The sequence below is a fragment of the Mchenga conophoros genome, linkage group LG16 (genome assembly GCF_057382185.1).
Source record: "Mchenga conophoros isolate Kocher_MC1m ecotype Shallow Benthic linkage group LG16, M_conophoros_male_GT1.1, whole genome shotgun sequence".
Taxonomy (NCBI): domain Eukaryota; kingdom Metazoa; phylum Chordata; class Actinopteri; order Cichliformes; family Cichlidae; genus Mchenga; species Mchenga conophoros.
The window spans coordinates 37,286,196-37,304,094 of record NC_140541.1 but is presented as its reverse complement, the minus strand read 5'-3'; the positions used below and the strand labels follow the sequence as shown (position 1 = coordinate 37,304,094).

The 17,899-nt window shown below is 44.0% G+C and overlaps 1 protein-coding gene across 5 annotated transcripts in view; it reads left to right on the top strand.

Moving 5' to 3' along the window:
* Window positions 1–17,899, top strand: part of LOC146557277 (partitioning defective 3 homolog B-like) — a 224,139-nt gene that overhangs the window by 192,681 nt on the left and 13,559 nt on the right. For all 5 annotated transcript variants that reach the window (XM_085250599.1, XM_085250598.1, XM_085250597.1 and 2 more), the window contains one exon: window positions 10,908–10,984. In XM_085250599.1, the coding sequence (XP_085106725.1) occupies window positions 10,908–10,984 (77 nt within the window). The remainder of the gene's footprint in view (window positions 1–10,907; window positions 10,985–17,899) is intronic.

The following is a 17,899-nucleotide window of genomic DNA, read 5'->3' as shown; positions in this document are numbered from 1 at the left end:
TTAAGGATTTCAAAGATTTCATCACTTTAACTAAAAAGATTAAAGTGATTAATTTCAAAAGATCTCAAAATCTCATCACATTTTAATTTAAGTGTGAAGAGGTCAGAATTTTCATGGAATTAGAATGAAAAAGAAAAACATTAGAAAAATCAGAAGGAGCTGACAGACTTCATGGCCATCACCGTGCGACTGGAACCAATCATCTGAAAGACGAACTGAGCGCGTGCGAGAGGCAGAAAGAAAAAGTGCCACTTTCATCCTATTACAACTCCATCTAACCTGCCACTGTGGCCACCTGCTCCCACTGTCACACAATCATAATCGCACACACACACACACACACACACACACACACACACACACACACAGGCGTATTTCCAGCCCTGTATTCAGGTTCTCTCTCGCACACAGCAGAAATATGCCTGTGCTGCTCTTATGTGCTTATGCTCTTATGCTAAGTCTTGCTCCTGATATCATGGAGAAATAAATAAATAATATGAAAATCCACAAACACACAGCCAGCAGAGATTTTCCTACCTAAGGCACTGACATTGTAAAAAAACGGCAGCGCAGGTAAAAATTTCCTCCGCTCTCATCTTTACTGTCTCCGGCTTCTCCTCGCTCCCATCATTCGCACTTCTCCGTCAGGTAAATTGTTTCCCCTTTAACCCCTACCTTTTTTCACTCCCCCGTGCTTCCACTCTCTTAGTCTTCCTTGGAATTCACCTTCCTTTGTTCCCGCTAATCCTCAAAGGGGAACTTTTTTTAAGTCGGGAAGTTTGAGCAGAGAGGAGGAGATGCAGAAGGAGAGTGGGGAGTAGAGGTAGAGGGATATTCTATCTGGGTGGCAAGGAGGGGGGCTTAAAGGAAACCAAATTATCTCCCTTAACTTTGTAGGCTCCTCATCTCCTCATCCTTGTCTCTGTCCCTGTGTATATGGCATCGCCCTCCACTCTCGCTTCCTCTCTTTCTGCTCTCTTATCGACTCCCCACCTTGCACTTTCAAGGACGAGCTTAACTGTTAAGAACACTAAGGACAGGATAAATGTGTGTGGCACTTCTAGCTATTATTTTTTTATTAAAGTATATATAGTATGTATCTATTTCATTGCATGGGTGTGCACGCGTATGGTACACACACACACACACACACACACACACACACACACACACATGCATGAATATTCTGTGTATGTGAGTGTTTTATGTGAATTTCTCCAAAGGCTCTGCAGCAGAGACTAATCCTATCCTCTCTGCTATCGCCTTACCTTCCCTCTTACTATCATTTATTTATCCTCATCTCTCTCCATCACTCACACACACACACACACACACACACACACACACACACACACACACAGCTTCCCTTCTCTCGCTCTCTTCTGTATCCATCCTCACTTTCCTCGGCTTCTTCTCCTAAATACACACAAACCCACAGAAATAGCTGCACGTTGAACTGAAAAAGCTCCTATTTCAGTTTCTTTTTTTCTTCTTGTCATTAAGTTTGTGCAGGTGTGTGTTTTTGTCTGTGTGCATTCTTACTCTATTCTTTACAAAAATACATAACGTGGACTCATTTCCTGTTCAGGAAAAACAGCTGTCCAATTAAAAAGCGAGTGAATGAGTTACACCAACACAATCTCCTCTCATCACACCTTTCACACACTGGAGAACGTCCAGGGCAGAGTCCTGCATGAGGTAACCAGAAAGTAGCAGCTTGGTCCAGAAGTGCACATGAAGATGAATTTGAAGGATGGGCAAATTATAAGCTGGGTAAGGTTTTGATCTGTTTGGGGAGACGGTTGATTACGTCCCGCCATCATAAACTGTACCAGAACTAAAATCCAATAATTCATGTCTATGAAAGACCACTTCTTTGTAGGTTCCCGTCAGTGTTGGCAGGAGTTGTATTTGTGCCCTGTCTGCCTGTGCGTTCGTGTGCGTGTTGCTTTGTGCCTGCTGAAAGTTTGCTGGGATGCCACCAGCTTGATAACTTTTAAATGCCATTTAACGAGAAGAGGTTTTAATGTGATTGATGGGTCTAAGTACTGATATGCATACAAACACGCGCGCAAATCAAATGCCGTCTCCTCCATCCCGTTTATGCACCTACACCACATAAACGGGATGATTTGCATTAAGTAGTATTAATAGCTGTATTGGCGAAGGCGCTCTAAGCTGTGAGCTTTGGGGAAAATTGACCTTCTGTGTCTTAATTGTACCAGAGGCTCAACAGCGCTGTGACATTTAACTGTGCTCCAGTCTTAATTCTTAGCGCTTTATTCTAGTGCATTGCTGACATTTCAGTAGGAAGAGGTCTGAGAATAAAGATGCTTGGCGCGTCTTTGGTGTTGTAAACAAATAAGCGCATTTGCCCTGATTATTTTATTCTCTCGCTATCTTCCTCCGCCTTGGTTGCAGTTGAGTCTGAGACTTTCAGATTTGTTGTCTGTCACCCTCTCGCTTTCGGCTGTCGCTCACACCCTGCAAAGTCCGGCGAGATTTTACAGCCCAATAACACAAAGTGACCAGTGTGCGTCTGCAGGAGGCTTCCTGCGGCTGGTGATCAATAGCAGTGACTCAGCAGAATTTGCATTCTGCTTCTTAAACACTCAGTCGCTGGTTTTAAGACTAATTGAACACAGCGTGATGTTCATGATATAAAGTTTGGTCCCCATTAGAGTCAGACAGAAAGAAAAAAGTGTCTCATGACAGTGACGTAAGCGAGTGCGACGTTCGTGACAACAGCTGTGTGCAGATCAACAATGGATCATATATCGAGTGCAGAGAGAGTATGAGCGTGCAGCGTTTAAAGCGTGGAAGTACTGACCTTACTTTGAGTTTGATTCCATAAAAAGTGACAAAAACATTAGTGTCCGCTGTGCGTGGGAAGAAAACTTCTTTTTACAGCGAAAAAACCCCTAAACTTCCAAACAAGCACCGAGTAGCTACGACGTAATGGGAAACTCACAGAGAAACTCGCAGATTCTTCCACTGACCGCGGCACACCTGCACCAGGGTAAACCTCCGCCTACCCCACTCCTGCTTTACAGGTGAAAATAGAGCAACAGCACCGCTGAGTCTTTGACTTTATTTATTTTCTGCTGTGTTTTACTTGCATCTATTTGAAAGACTGAGTGTAAACACAAAAAATATTTTATTTTATGTGCTGGAATGTGCAGAAAATAGGTTTACATGTTAAACTAATTTCTTCCAGTCAGAGAATGTTGCATATAATTAAATGTTTGCTTGATGCATAAAGTTAAAAGATTAAAACTAATAAAACAAGTTTTAAAAAGAGACTTTTCCATTTGATTACATTTTGTATGATGGATTATGCAGAAAAAGTAGAATTGGGCTGAAAGATCTATCACTTTATCACCTACTCAGGTTGTAAATCGTGTTTTTAAAAAGTAACTAAGTAATTAATTACTTTTGAAAATAAGTAATCAGTAAAGTAACGGGATTACTTTTTTGGGGAAGTAATCAGTAATTAGTTACTGATTACTTTTTTCAAGTAACTTGACCAACACTGGTCACGAGTCCCTAATCGATGGCTTAACATGCAGTCTGCTGTTTATTTCTTAGAAGTGTAACCAAATCAGGACATTTCCACAAATGTCTCTTTAATATCCAAAGTCATCCAGGTTAAGAGCTATAAGCTCAGCCAGTCTTCAGAGAACATTTCGTGCCGTTTGAATACGATTTGCTTTAATGCAGCTGACTCTGGCTCTGTGCAGTGTCTCCTGTGAGGTCAACATATTAGAAGAATGATGAACTACGCCAGGACCTAATTTGAATACTTATTTGTGCGTGTGCACGCCTGCTCGCATTCACTTGCCTGTGAATGTGAACAGGCGCGGTCTCGTGAGTGTGCTTGTCGACTCTTTCCTTTAGTGCTACTTTGTTAAGAGGCTGTAGTAATTAGCCTGAGAAAACGGATGGCTTTTTGCCAGCAGCCGCAATTACTGCTTTCTCTAGAATGAATGGACGGGTAAATGGACGGAGGGAGGACGGTATACAGTATTAAATGAACAAATGGAGATTTACTGAATAAATAAAAAACGGGAATGGTGTGATGGAGAACAGCTCTGAATGAACAGAGGGAAGCATGCGTGGATGGATAGAGGGTGGAGGGAGGAAAGGCGAACGGCCCATTTTACCACCCGAGTGATGGTGGGTGGCAATCACAGGTCATTACACGGAGCCGGGAATGGCACGGAACGAACTCGATTTAATTTGAGTTTCAAAAGAAAATGGAAAAGAAAAAAATTACAGACTGATGCAAAGATTATTTTTTAAAAAGATGTCTTTGTGTAGGGTGCTATTTAAAAATCAGAAGCATAAATTACAGAGGACATGATGTGTGATTGTGTCCTCCTCTGTGCAAACTAATGGATATATTTAGTCATGTCGTGCTGGAAATAACACCATCACACCTGAGCGAAAGCTGGAGGGATCCTAAAAGATTTCAAAAAGTGAGCCGAGTGTTGTTGGCTTTGTATGGATACCATATTTTTTGAGGGAAAGGTAACATGTTTTTAATCGCATTCATTTCCCTGGAGGGGAGAGGGAGGGGAAACAGGAGGACAAAGGAGGGGGGAACAACTAAGCTGTAGTGCCTCTTCACCTCACTGTGCAATACCTTTTGTGCAATACTTTTGTAAATAGTCAACGGTGCAATAGACTCAATACTTGAAATGTGCAATTCACTTGTATTTTTATTTTTATTCCTATTTATTCTATTTATCCCCTTCGTATATTTTATTTATATTGTCTCTGTATTTATATATATATATGTGTGTGTGTGTGTGTATTATATATATATATATATATATATATATATATATATATATATATATATAATATTCTGTAACTCTGTAACTTCTGTCGGTGCTGTGCTTTTTTGGAAATCGAATTTCCCAGAGGAACCCACCCGAGGGATTAATAAAGTTCTATCTAATCTAATCTAATCTAATTTCCAGTTGATCCTGCTTAAAGGGATGCCCAAGTTTTCTCATTGACAGCTGAATCTGGCTACAGCTGATCCCAGGTAAACACAGGGTCCGCTGCACATCCGTCTGCACGGCTTCCAACGATTAGCACCTTCTTCTGGATGGCGTTCATTCGTGCATCTTATCTGCAAATGGTGCAGCGCGGTGTATTTCCATCGAGTGGAGAGCCAGCTTCCCTGCTGCTGGCCAGCACTCAGCTCTGTGGAGATTTTGTAAATCTTTGACTTTGGGCGAGTGGACATTGAGCTGACTTGACTTGATGGTGCTGCTCATATTTCTGGAACTCCATCTAAGATATTTGAACTCTTGATGGGGCAGCTGGCGGTCGCCTGTTCCTGGGTACAAGCGGTGCATGGAGTGCAGTGGTAAAAGGGCTGATCCATGATGGATCCCAATGTGGATGGTGCAAGAGGCCCCTGCTGGGTCTGTATGAGGCTGCTGACATTGCGGTAGAACAGTTGGACCCATTGGACGTAGACTTCAGGGACGCTGTAGGCTTGTCAGATGAGCTTATGCAGTATCCGGTATTTTCCAAAGATTTTCTCCAAACCCAGAAATGCCATATGGACAGGCAGTGAGGCAGTCTCACTAGCTGTTAGTCCAGGCACAGGTTAGCACATGTACTAAATACCAGCCAAGAAGGGTTTTTCTAGTTTGGCTAACTCACAGAATAATAGCAGATCCTGGTCTTAAGTATGAACAAAGGAAGACAGAAAGAAGGTAATCGTTGAACATTTTGTGTCGTGATGGGAGTGTTGTGGGAATCTCTGGCTCGTGTTATGTTTCCTCATTAAAAAGCTGATGTGTAAACAGTGAAAACAGGAGTTTAAGTTCAGACACATTTTTAATGCGTGAATTCACCAGAGACGTCATTAACATGGCATGATGCACATCAGGGGGATAGCTCTCTCACAGACACTCCAACATACAGATGTGTGCACGCACTAGGCTTAGCGGCTGTGACAGAGAGAGGAGGCACAGAGAGCTGTGTTTTAATTGAGTCAGCCGAAAGTGCTGGCTGAGCAGAACGATATGACCGATACGGATTAGAACCAGCCTCCCTTATTCATCGATTTCTGCAGGGGTGGGAGTCAGAGTGGGGAGTGGACAGAAGACAAAAAGGGAGTAAAATCTTTGTCTATTGATTTACAGAAGGAGAAAATGACAGTGGAAGTTAAAGAAAGACATGTGGCTCCAGATACAGACACGTTCTAGCAAAAGCAGGTTTCAAGTTAGAAGAAAAGAGTTGATAAGTTGAGAAATGATGGCTGTATTATAAAAAGAGTAGGAGCCAGATGTAGGCTGCAGTAGGAGAAAAGAGCTTAAGAGTTTGGATGGGATCTATCTGTACTCACAGGTCCACTTTATTTCACTTAAGGGGAACAGTTAATGAAAGATGAGGTGTGGACAGGGAGGGAATGGTGAGCACGGATGGGGGGGGGGGGGTTGTAAAAAGTCTGATGTGGGGCCGGTGATGAAGGAGTTTAGAAGAAGATAACACGAGGGGGAAGAAAGAGACACTTCACATTTGGACTAAGTGGACTCGTTTAAGCAGATGCATCTACCAAATACTCCACGTCGATCTAAATCCCTCTGAAATCCTCGAGACAGCTCGAGTAAAGAGATGGTGTGTGTGTGTGTGTGTGTGTGTGTGTGTGTGTGTGTGTGTGTGTGTGTGTGTGTGTGTGTGTGTGTGTGTGTGGAAAAGGGAGATAGAAGGAACAAGTCTGTGAGGGTGTGTCAGTGCTGAAAGTGATTGGGTGGTGTGTTTTATGGGTAGATTGAAGGGTCTGTTAAAAAGAGAGAGATGAGCCCTTGTCTCTCTCTCTGTGTGTGTGTGTGTGTGTGTGTGTGTGTGTGTGTGTGTGTGTGTGTGTGTGTCTTCTCCCTCTCCCTTCTGTATCAGTCTCTTCTGCTTGATTTCCGCGCACTCCTCTCTGCCTCTCCTCTGCTCGCTATGCCGTGAAATGGTTTTTCGCTAGACCATTACCCCAACCAGTGCGCTCCACTCCTGCCACAGCCCTCCACGAGTGAGAGGGAGTGTGTTTAAATGTGTGCGCGCTCCTTCAGAGGAAGGAAGGGTGTGTGTTTGGCTGCGTGCATGTGAGAGATTACATTACACAGAAGCTGTGCTGGAAGAGAAAGATTGTGTATGTTTTGTTTATGTGTGTGGAAAACGTTGTGTGTGTGTGTGTGGGGGGGGAATAGAGGTGTGTACAGTGTGTTACACTACCTCAGCTGTCGTAGTGTTTGCCCTGCAGTCTTGTCACAGTTGTCTACTAACGTCTAGCTTTCTGTGTCTTACAGTTACAGACACACTAATACTGACAGCTTTAGTCTTTTCCAGTGAGTCAGTTCACAAACTAACTCCGGGCTCTTCTTTCTCTGTCAGATTTGCTGTTATAAGCATATTTTGGTAGCTTTCCACCTCCTCCCTCAGCCACACAGGCCCGGAGACCAGCGGGCGACCCTCCTTATGATTACTGTAGTTGCTACACAGTTGCCACGGTTACCCGTAGTTTGTATCAAAGACACGGCTGAAATGTGTTGGTTACAGTTTCAAGGCGAAGCTTTTAATTTGTAATAAAAGGTCACAAATTCAACAACAGCTTAAAAAGGAGAACAGTAAACGGCCAAGTTTGCTTTTTTATTTATTGCATTTTTCACAGTTTTGGTGAAGAGTAGTCGCGCCTCTTTGCAATCGAGGCAGCGTCTTTCATGCATGGCACAGGTGACCGCGGTACCTGGTTGCTACGGCTGCATCCATAGACTGTATTGGTTCACACATGCATGCTAATTAGAGATTATTCTTCCTCTTTCAGCCGATCTGCTGTGGCGACCTCCCTTTAGAGGTCGCCACAGCAGATCTGCCTCCACCTCAGTCTGTCTTCCTGTCACGCCAACCCGCTCCTTGTCCTCCTCTGTGATGTTTTCCTCCAGCCTGGCAGCTCCATCTTCATCATCCACTCTCATCTCCAACCTCCTGCTTTTCCTTCTCACTCACTCCCACCACATCTTCCTTTTTTCTCTTCTGTTAACTTCAGTCCACAGTAGCAGCGTTTCCTCCGGCACTCGTTTGGCTCACAGCACCAGAAGTGGTCGTTGTTAACCCGGGTCCTGACCTATCTGGTATTGAAGTGTCGTTCTTTATGATCCACATGTTTGATTTGGCAAAGATTTCACTCTGGGTGACACAACTCCAGCTTGGGACCGGCACTGGGAGTGCACCATGTGTTTGTGGCTGGGTTGCTAATTACAGATAAGTAAAGTAAAGGAAGTTGATTCTCCAAAAGTGGAGCACGGAGTTCTCACATGGGCCATTTGTAGAATGAACCTCACAGCACACCATATCATTCATCCAGTAACTGCATTAAAGGAGAAAAGAAGATGGTGCAGACAGCAAACGCAGTCTCAGCATCCAGCTCACCTGAAATAGATGAAGTTAGGAAGCTTTGACTCTGCTGCGTGAGTGACTGAAGCCCAGCAGACAGCTTGGTGAATGGAGCTCAGCCTGTTGTCTTTAATGGATATTAGAGTTATTTTCTAATTCAACACTGTGGCCAGTTATACTCTGGCACTGGGAGATGGACACTCTGGTGTTTTCATTTGATTTATAAATAATAATAATAACAGTAATAATACCACCTTTGTAGAAGTTTGCTTCCACTCCATGACCGTGCCCTTTTTCCTCTCCCTTACTCATCTCTCACCTCAGCCTCCAGGAGCTGATGCAGTGTTTCACCCTCACCTGTCTCTAGTTTCCTCTTTAACGTCTTGTTTAAATCGTGTCTTTAATGTCCCTTTCACCTCTCCAGTCTGTCGCCCTCATCTTCACCCCATTCGCTCCCTTGTTTTATAATTCACCTCTCATCTCGGCCCCCTCCCCTTTCGCCACCGCTCAATGGCTTCATAATATCACTCCCCCTCTCTATATCACACTTGCCTACTCTCTAACTCATTTACTTCTCATTCGCTCTATCTCTCTTTCCACCTTTCTTCTCCTCCTAATGCCTTTTCATTCTTTTGCTCCACCTCTCTATTCCCTCTTAATATCCCGCTGTCTCTCTACCTGAGATATTGAAGCTATAAAGACAGGTGTTCAAAAAGAAAGCCGGGCCAGCAAATCTGTTTTATATGCCTTCTGGCATCATTCCCTGGAATGCAGAAAGAAGAGAGGCAGAGAAAAAGAAGAAAAGGCTGCGGTCTGTAATATCTAATTCTGGGCGCCACGAGGAGAAAAGAAGAACCTAGTTTTCTATAAAACCTTTTGTCTCCATCACTTGGGACGTACACATTTAATTCACCCTCATTCTGTTATGCTGTTTTTGGTATAAAGCCTCTTATTCGTTCTTTCACTGTGTGGGAACGGGCTGTACACCCTACTGTAACAAAATATTATGGCTTCAAAATGTGCACATGATGTACAGTAATGTCTCGTCAGCGGCGCAGTAATGGTTACGGGTTACGCAATTTTATCCAATGGAAATGTGAATTATTCACAAAAGCTGAATTTTACAGGGGTGAAGGTGATTTAGACGACATGTTCAACATTACACACACAGGAGGAGCTCCTTCTTTTTATTAATGCTAAACGCTTTCTTACCTCACACAACAGCATCCAGGCTGCTGACGGAGACCAAGTGCATATGGTTGTGTGTGAGTGTGTATTCATATCTTTGTGGGGACCAAAAATTGGAAGTTTACTATACTTGTGGGGACCAACAGCCCTAATGGGGACCCACAAGTTTGAAGGCGTTTTTGAGACTCAAAATGTGGTTTTAGTGTCAGGGTTACAATTGGGTTATGGTTAGGTTCAGGGTAAGGGTCAGGGTTAGGCATTTATTTCTGATGGTTAGGGTAAGGGGCTAGGGAAATATTATGTCAGCTAAATGTCCCCACAAGATATGAATAACCAACGTGTGTGTGTGTGTGTGTGTGTGTGTGTGTGTGTGTGTGTGTGTGTGTGTGTGTATTAATATCTTTGTGGGAGCCAAAACTTGAAAGTTTACTATACTTGTGGGAACAAACAGCCCATATGGGGACCAAAATCCTGGTCCCCCACAAGTTTGAATATATTTTTGAGACTCAAGTGTCAGTGTTACAATTGGGTCATGGTTTGGTTTAGGGTCAGGGTTAGGCATTCATTTTCATGGTTTGGGGCTTGGGAAAGCATTATGTCAATAAGATGTCCCCACAAGATATGAATAACCGGCGTGTGTGTGTGTGTGTGTGTGTGTGTGCGTGTGTGTGTGTGTGTGTGTGTGGACTTTTGGGGTTTAGTCGGCTCGTTTTAGGAGCGCCCCGGCAGCTGGAATATACCCACAGAATAGACTGGGATAATCTCTGAAGGAGCGTGTGTGTGTGTGTGTGTGTGTGTGTGTGTGTGTGTGTGTGTGTGTGTGTGGTTAACAGGCAAAAATAGAGGAATGGGAATAAGTGGCGGAAGAAAAAATGAGATGTGCGAGTTACAGAGAGAGCCAGTGAGATGAGGAAACAGGAGATTGAACTGTCAGCAGCTTGACTTAAGCTTTTTCCTTTTTTTCCCCAGTATGGAGATGAGACGCGACTGTGTGTGATTTTGACTGTGTGTGCGTGTGCATGAGCTAGACAACTCCATCCTGTTTTGAAGTAACCTAATCTAGGATGGAGACCTCCCTCCCACCCCCCAAAAACCTCAGAAGACCGAAACTCTAAATCCCTAATAACTGGCCTTTGTCGATCCTACATTACCCCTGTGTCACAAACACACACACATGCAAAGAAAGTGCGCTTTGCACATGCTTAGACTCGCAGTTTAGTTGTATGTAAGGAAAGACTCCTGCCAGTTTTACATGAACGATATCCAGACTTGGTCACTGAAGGCTTTGCCACCCGTTTGCTTTTGTTCGCCAGGTGCCGGGCAGAGGGGCAGATCACCGTCTGACACCACGCTATGAAGAGGTGGAACGCCAGTATGCCTCCTTACCGAGGTACAGCATCTTCTCCTTCATTTGTATGAACATCACTGCTGCGTGTTCTGCTGTCCTTCTTTTCTCTTCCTGTAATTAAGCCATTCGTCTCTGGGGGCTGTGCCTCAGCCAGGACCTCACCTTCCCCCTTCCCCTGGGAAAACAAGCTGTGTACAGGCTTGGAAACCGATCTGCTCCCCCTTCAAACTGCTGTTACTTCAGCATGTGCTCGGAGGCTTTTCGAGAGCCTGCGATGTGTCGGGGGTTTAGTGAGCTAGCTGTTGGGCCACTTCTACAGCTTTCTATGAAATTTCACATTAAATTTTAAGAAGATTTAAGAAAATAGTTTTGTGTGTTATTAGCGACCTGAAGTGTTAGACTTCAGTTTTCCTTCTGGCCGCAGAAAACTTTGCTCACGTTTAAAACAGGGAAACATAAACACTCAACTGTGCTTTATTATATTACTCTGCATTTTGTTGTTTTGCTCCCTGGACAGCATGAAATATTGCTAACATTAGCCAACAGCAAGAACAATAGCAGCTCCCCGAGTATATTCATCAATTCTTGAAAGATTATTTCCATTTATTTCTCATTATGTGTTTTCTGATTCACTCAGATATCCTGCTGCCCCTGGAAGGCCGCAGTTGTGCAAAAGTATAATTTGCTGGGAGCATGTACGAAGGCGCAGCTGTTCGCTGGCTATTTAAACACGTTAACCTCAATGTGAAACACAATCACAGCTAAACTACATTCTCCGGCTATCATCAGTCACTACCGGTTTTCAGCATCTTATTTTTTATTTGCCGCTTTCTCTTTCAGGAAGGCCTCAGCTTTAATTCTCCCCTCTTTCTTCGCTCCTTCGCTATCTTAACATTTTATTTTTCCCCAGACTCTCCCCTCCCGGGACCTTCTCCCTCCCCTCCCGCTCATGTCTGATGTCTTACTCATCCACACGTACTTTATTCAGTGTCATTTTTTCTCATTGCTTTCCCGAGAGGAACAGCGCTGCAGTAATGTGTTTTAGCAGGCTGGGTATCAGTGTATCATAACCTCATCTCTAAATATAAAACTTTTTTTTAAAGTGAAAATGAAAGTGTAAACTTTGGCAGTAAAAACACAGACTAGTTGTTAGTAGCTCCTTCTAGCCTCTGACTACGACACCTCAGCAGACCAACAAATGTTCGTGGGGGGATGTTAGTCAGAGAAAGAGCGAGAGAGACGAGGTAAGCTAAGTGGAATGACAGAAGTTTAGAGCGTTTATAGTCGGGCTCCCACCCCTGTTAAAATACTGCAGGATGGCTATTTCACACCTCTTCTGTGTGTGTGTGTGTGTGTGTGTGTGTGTGTGTGTGTGTGTGTGTGTGTGTGTGTGTGTGTGTGTGTGGGTGATGACTTTGGCAGATGGAGGCGAGAACAGTGATGATAGTTTTGAGGTCTGGCTGTGGTATCTGAAAAAGCCTTGGGAAACTGGACACACACTCACTCACATACAGTACACCCCATCTCCGTTTGCACTCGCACACATGCGCCGTAATCCGTAAATACTGCGCCAATTTTACACGTACGCATCATGTTTGTAAGAGGCTGCGAGATACTTTTCATGGGAATGGCTCCAACAGTGTTCCAGCTTTCAGCGTGGTAACGATCCCAAGACCGTTTGACGGATTACTGCATCAGACGAACTACAGCGAGGACCTGGGGCTTTTGAGAAACCTTACAGTGACTCATGTGATAAAAATACATCTGGAAATTGGTCCAACCTGTTAAGTAAAGAATTGCTACATACATCTACATTTTTTTAAAGAAACATAAATGATCAGTTTCTAGTGTTTTGAGCAGATAAAGTAAAAAAACAGAAGCCCCAGCTGTTAATTAACCTGCTGTTTCTGGTCAGTTCCGTCACACATTGAAAAGCAGGGATTAAGAGTCACAGCAGGGTTTGGACATCGCAGCGCAGCCAACGTTATTGTGACTGTGTGCAGTGAAGTTGGCTGGGGCTCAAAGTGGCAGTTAGATGCAGTCTGTGTGTGATAAGACAGTGAATTACTGCAACGAAGCTGCACAATATTGCACGTGTTGCATCCAGCCAGGACCTCGTAGAGCTGAGATTCAGAAATTCCTCCAGAAATTGTGACGTAGTTGTTGCAGGACGGCAGCACAGGTGCTCAGATCCCTCGCTTTCATATGGGAGTAAAACCAGTTGAACCGAGTCACAGAGGCGCGTCGTAGACGAGACACGCTCATCGATGTTAACCTGGTTGTATGATTTGAATCTGAATCCTTCTCTAATCTGTGACCCGAGCAGTTGCCTTGTAATCAAAAGCGGCTGCTGCAACCACTCGCAATCAGTCACCGACTCCAAAAAGCCACCCGTTTTTCCAAGCTGCACGGAGTGGGTCTTCTTTTACCCTAGTGTGCCTGAGCCTTTATTCGTTTTTACCCGTCCCTCTTATATCCATGGACTACATCACTGTGTGTATGAGTTCAGCTGTGCTCGGTATACATTAGTTTGTCTTCATGCTGCAGTGACAGATAAATAAACTGTCCCTCGTGTCTCCTGCTGAGTGCAGAGTTGCACATGCACAGCAGTGTTGTCCTTTCCGTGCTCAGGTAGCGATTAGCTTTGCTGCAGGTAGGTGGCGCTATATAAATCAAGCGTGCAGTTGCTCTGGCAGACCCCAGCAGAGTACCAGCTACTACTGTGGGATTAGAAAATATAAAGAAACCATAGACAAGCATTAGATTTTACACTGATTTCTACTGATTTATGTGTCATGTTGCTACATGCAGTTAGCTACACACAAGCTAAAGAGAGCCATATTATCACAGGCTTGTTGATCGGTCACTGATTATGGCTAATCAGTTGGCCTTTTACATTCGTGTGAATCACCCCTTGCTCTTCCAGATCTCTCATGAAAGATTTCCAATATTGTATATTAAACCTCTCATATTTGAAGTCAACCTGAAAACGTTTCCCCTTTCAGAGGTTTAAGTCAGATAGAGGTGTGATTCTCTGCCTCAGCCTCTCCGTCTGCACTTCTTCCTCTGCTGTCACTTAACTTTAAAGATATTTCAGCGTCTAGAGAGGCCGAGATCATGTTTGGAAACTGCATCCTTGCTGCTGACCTTACGAAAACATATTATTTTGCGACTGTCCCAGAAATAGCTGACAGGCTGTGTGTATCTAATGTCTGCATTCCTGTATACCTGTGTGCATGTGTGGGTAGAGTCCAGAGAGCAGAGCGGCTGCTTATAAAGGTACTGTATGTGTGACTGAACATCAGTCAGCCGGAGCACTGAGTACATTATGTCAATGTGTGCGTGCGTGCGCTGTTAGACAGGATTTTGATGGCTCTAAAATTAAAACATGACCCAGCAGTGGATGATGTTTCCCTGCCTAAAGCACAAACACTTTACCAAACAAGCTGTCAGCAAATGTCACTGCTTGAAATAGGAGGGGAGGCTGCTCGGGGTATTTTGTATATGTTGGTACTCCATAAAATTGTTCACTGTGATGATATTTACCAAAAGATAAACAGACTACAGCACTAATTAAACGTGCTTTTACTTCAAACGTGATCCATTCTCGGGCTGCTCAGATTCCTCAAGCCAAGCATTCGTTTATCTGACAACATGTGCTGTAACTAATGAGAGAAACTGAAACCTGCGCTGGAGCGGTCCTGTCGCTACCTAGAGAGCCATTCCTTTTAAGGAGCGTGGCCTAACCTCATGTATGTTTACTACTATGAGAAGTTCGCATAAAGGTGGCGCAAAGGGGGCTGTGATTGGTCAGTGCATTGTTAGCTGTACATGATTAGACACCAACCCGAGCATCAGGAAGGAAGAGACACAAAAACACTGACGCTGCCTTGCTTTTAAATCTTGTTTAAAATCAAATCAAATAGATACAACTGAACCTCGTAGGTTAGAATAACCCCAAAAAGTGAATCAAGAGATCACAGAGGCCACGTCAGGTTAGGCTTTCAAAATTCATACATGCTCAGCGACTTTGTGATGCAGTGTTTTAGCTGTTATTATGCTGAACCAGTCTAATGGCAAATGTTAATGTGTGTCGTATTTATTCCAGGATCTTCATCTAGTTCGTTTTAATCCTTCAGAAACTTGCAGCCCATTTAAACCAGCATGCATCTGACACTTAATGGTCTGTGCTTGATATTCACAAAATATCACCCTTAATTATCACATTTTTCCTTGAACAGTTGAGAGATTTGGAAAAGGGAAGGACCGAATAGTGTGTCCTTTCACTTAAAACTTTTCTCCTACTGCCATGTGCCTGAAATTTCCCCTCACCCCTTTCCCTTCTTCTTCTTCTTTTTCAACATTTCTTCTACGTCTCTGCTCCCATCTTACTTTTTCTCTGCACACTTATGTTAGTGAACCAAAGCACCATCTCTGTGCCGCTCACATGTAACGGCGTGAGAGTAAAACCAGAACGTCAGTCTCTGTGCGATTAGGACAAGTTTGTGGTTCAGTTTCTTTACTGTTGGAGACTGATTGAATGGAGTTGTGGCACCAGGTTGCCGTCCATTGACTGGTCACTGTCTAATTTATAGACAGAAAAACTGCCAAAACATAATAATAATGGATTGCATTTATATAGCGCTTTTCGGGGCCCTCAAAGTGCTTTACAATTCCACTATTCATTCACTCTCACATTCACACACTGGTGGAGGCAGCTACAGTTGTAGCCACAGCTGCCCTGGGGCAGACTGACAGAAGCGAGGCTGCCATATTGCGCCATCGGCCCCTCTGGCCAACACCAGTAGGCGATAGAATAAAGTGTCTTGCCCAAGGACACAATGACCAGGAAGGAAAGAGCAGGGGGATCGAACCGGCGACCTTCTGGTTACAGATGAGCTTCCCAACCCCCCTGAGCCACGGTCGCCCCGACATTAAACATTAAAGTCAATCTGAGTCAGTTAGCAGTCTAACTGCTCTGCAGCGCGTCTGTTTGCAATTGGAGACTCAACCCAACTGGACGGACTGGACTCTGGTTCTTATCCTGTCTTCCTTCTCTCACGGCAGATGGCTCCGCCCCTCCCTGAGCCTGGTTCTGTCGGCGGTTTCTTCCTGTTAAAAGGGAGTTTTTCCTTCCCACTGTCACCAAAGTGCTTGCTCATAGGGGGTCATATGATTGTTGGGTTTTTCTCTGTATGTATTATTGTAGGGTCGACCTTACAATTAGGGATGGGTATCGTTTAGGTTTTATCCGATACCGGTGCCAAACCGGTACTTTTGAAACGGTGCCGGTGCTTAAAGAATGGAGAACACAAACTTTGTCCAAAAACCTCTCATGTTTAACTGTTTTCCACTTTTTCTTTGGTCATTTTAGCCTTTTTGGCCAGGGTGAAGGGAGTATCTGCCATCAAACAAGAGGACAGCCGCATGTAGCTATGATGATGTTTGCTAGTTCACCTTACATGCATTAATGTAATAACGTGGTTAGCCTACTCAACGTAAATTACACACGAACAACATTAAGCTACTCACGCAGAGAAGAACGGCTGCTGCTGCATCATCATCCTCATCATTTCTGCTACACTGGCAGGGCTAGGGGCCAGGACTCTCCTCTTCGGGTTTTTGGGGGATGTTGCTAACTCCGCGTCCGATAACAGGCACCACACCCGCAGTAGATGTGCTCGGTGTGAGGTCTCGCAGCAAGCTATCAAATACGGCGCATTTTTCGGCTTTTAAAAAAACGCTATGCGTCGCCAGGTGTTTCATCGGATTCGAGGTGTTACCTCCTTTGACAGTATCACAGTATCAGCTTAAAGCACTTGTTGCTGCTGAGTTTGCATATTTTGCTGTGAAGTACAGCCAGACTTTGACCGCTTCGCCTTGGGCGTTTTTAATCTGTAGCTCTGCTCTAACAGAACGTACCTACCTGGGCCCGCCTACTATCCTCGGAAACGTAAAATGATTGGCTAGAATCTAAAGTGTGTCACAGCTCAGGAAAAAAAAGCACCGAAATAAAGCACCGAAATGTGCGCTGCTTTTCGGTCTGGTTACTACCGTTTATGTCAGAACCGGTGCCATCATGGCACCGGTACTTACAATATAAAGCACCTTGAGGCGACTGTTGCTGTGATTTGATTTTCAGTGAAAGCGCCGTCTTCCAGCAACTACGTTTAAGTTTATGGAGGAATTTCTGAATGACTGACTGGACTATGTATGAATCTAAGTATATGTAGATAGAAAAAGATTTGTGATTGGTGTGTTAGCACAAACCGATTGACCCTGATTGCCAAATGAACTCTATTCAGTCACAAACAGCAGAATTCTGTTTTATTTTATTTTGAATGCACTGAAGTCACTTTGAAGCCAGCAACAGACTGCGAGTCACAACACACAGACTTTAATGCAACCATTTCAAATGCAGTGATGCACAATAATGCACACAGTCGTCATAGCTTTGGCCCTGCTGCAGACTCCAGCCGACGTTTTCCCTCCTCTGACTCCACCAGGATAAAATAATATGGTGTTTTAAAAAATCACGTATATGCACTTGTGTATATATGAATATGTGTGTGTCAGCACCTCCTGTGTGTTTCAGTCTTTCCAAGGTCAGTAGATGGCTATCAGAGTTAGTGTATGGTGAGCATTAGCAGGTTGCATCCCTTCCATGAGTGGGCCACAGCTGACTCATCTGTATCTGCATTGCTCTGATTGCTCTCTATACTGGAAACAAAGAAAAATGAAGCAGAAAACGAACAATGGTTAATATACTTTACACAAAAGTCAAGTTGCCTATTAAAAATAATTAGATATAAGGGAACAGACCTTACTCGACGGTGTTTTCAGCCTGTAGTATTCAGATAAATCTGCATGTTTCTCCTCGCTCTTTCTAAAGATTCGTGTTTATAGTTCAGCTGTGCAGAAACCAGCCTTGACCCAGACGCCAAACGCTCTCCCCGA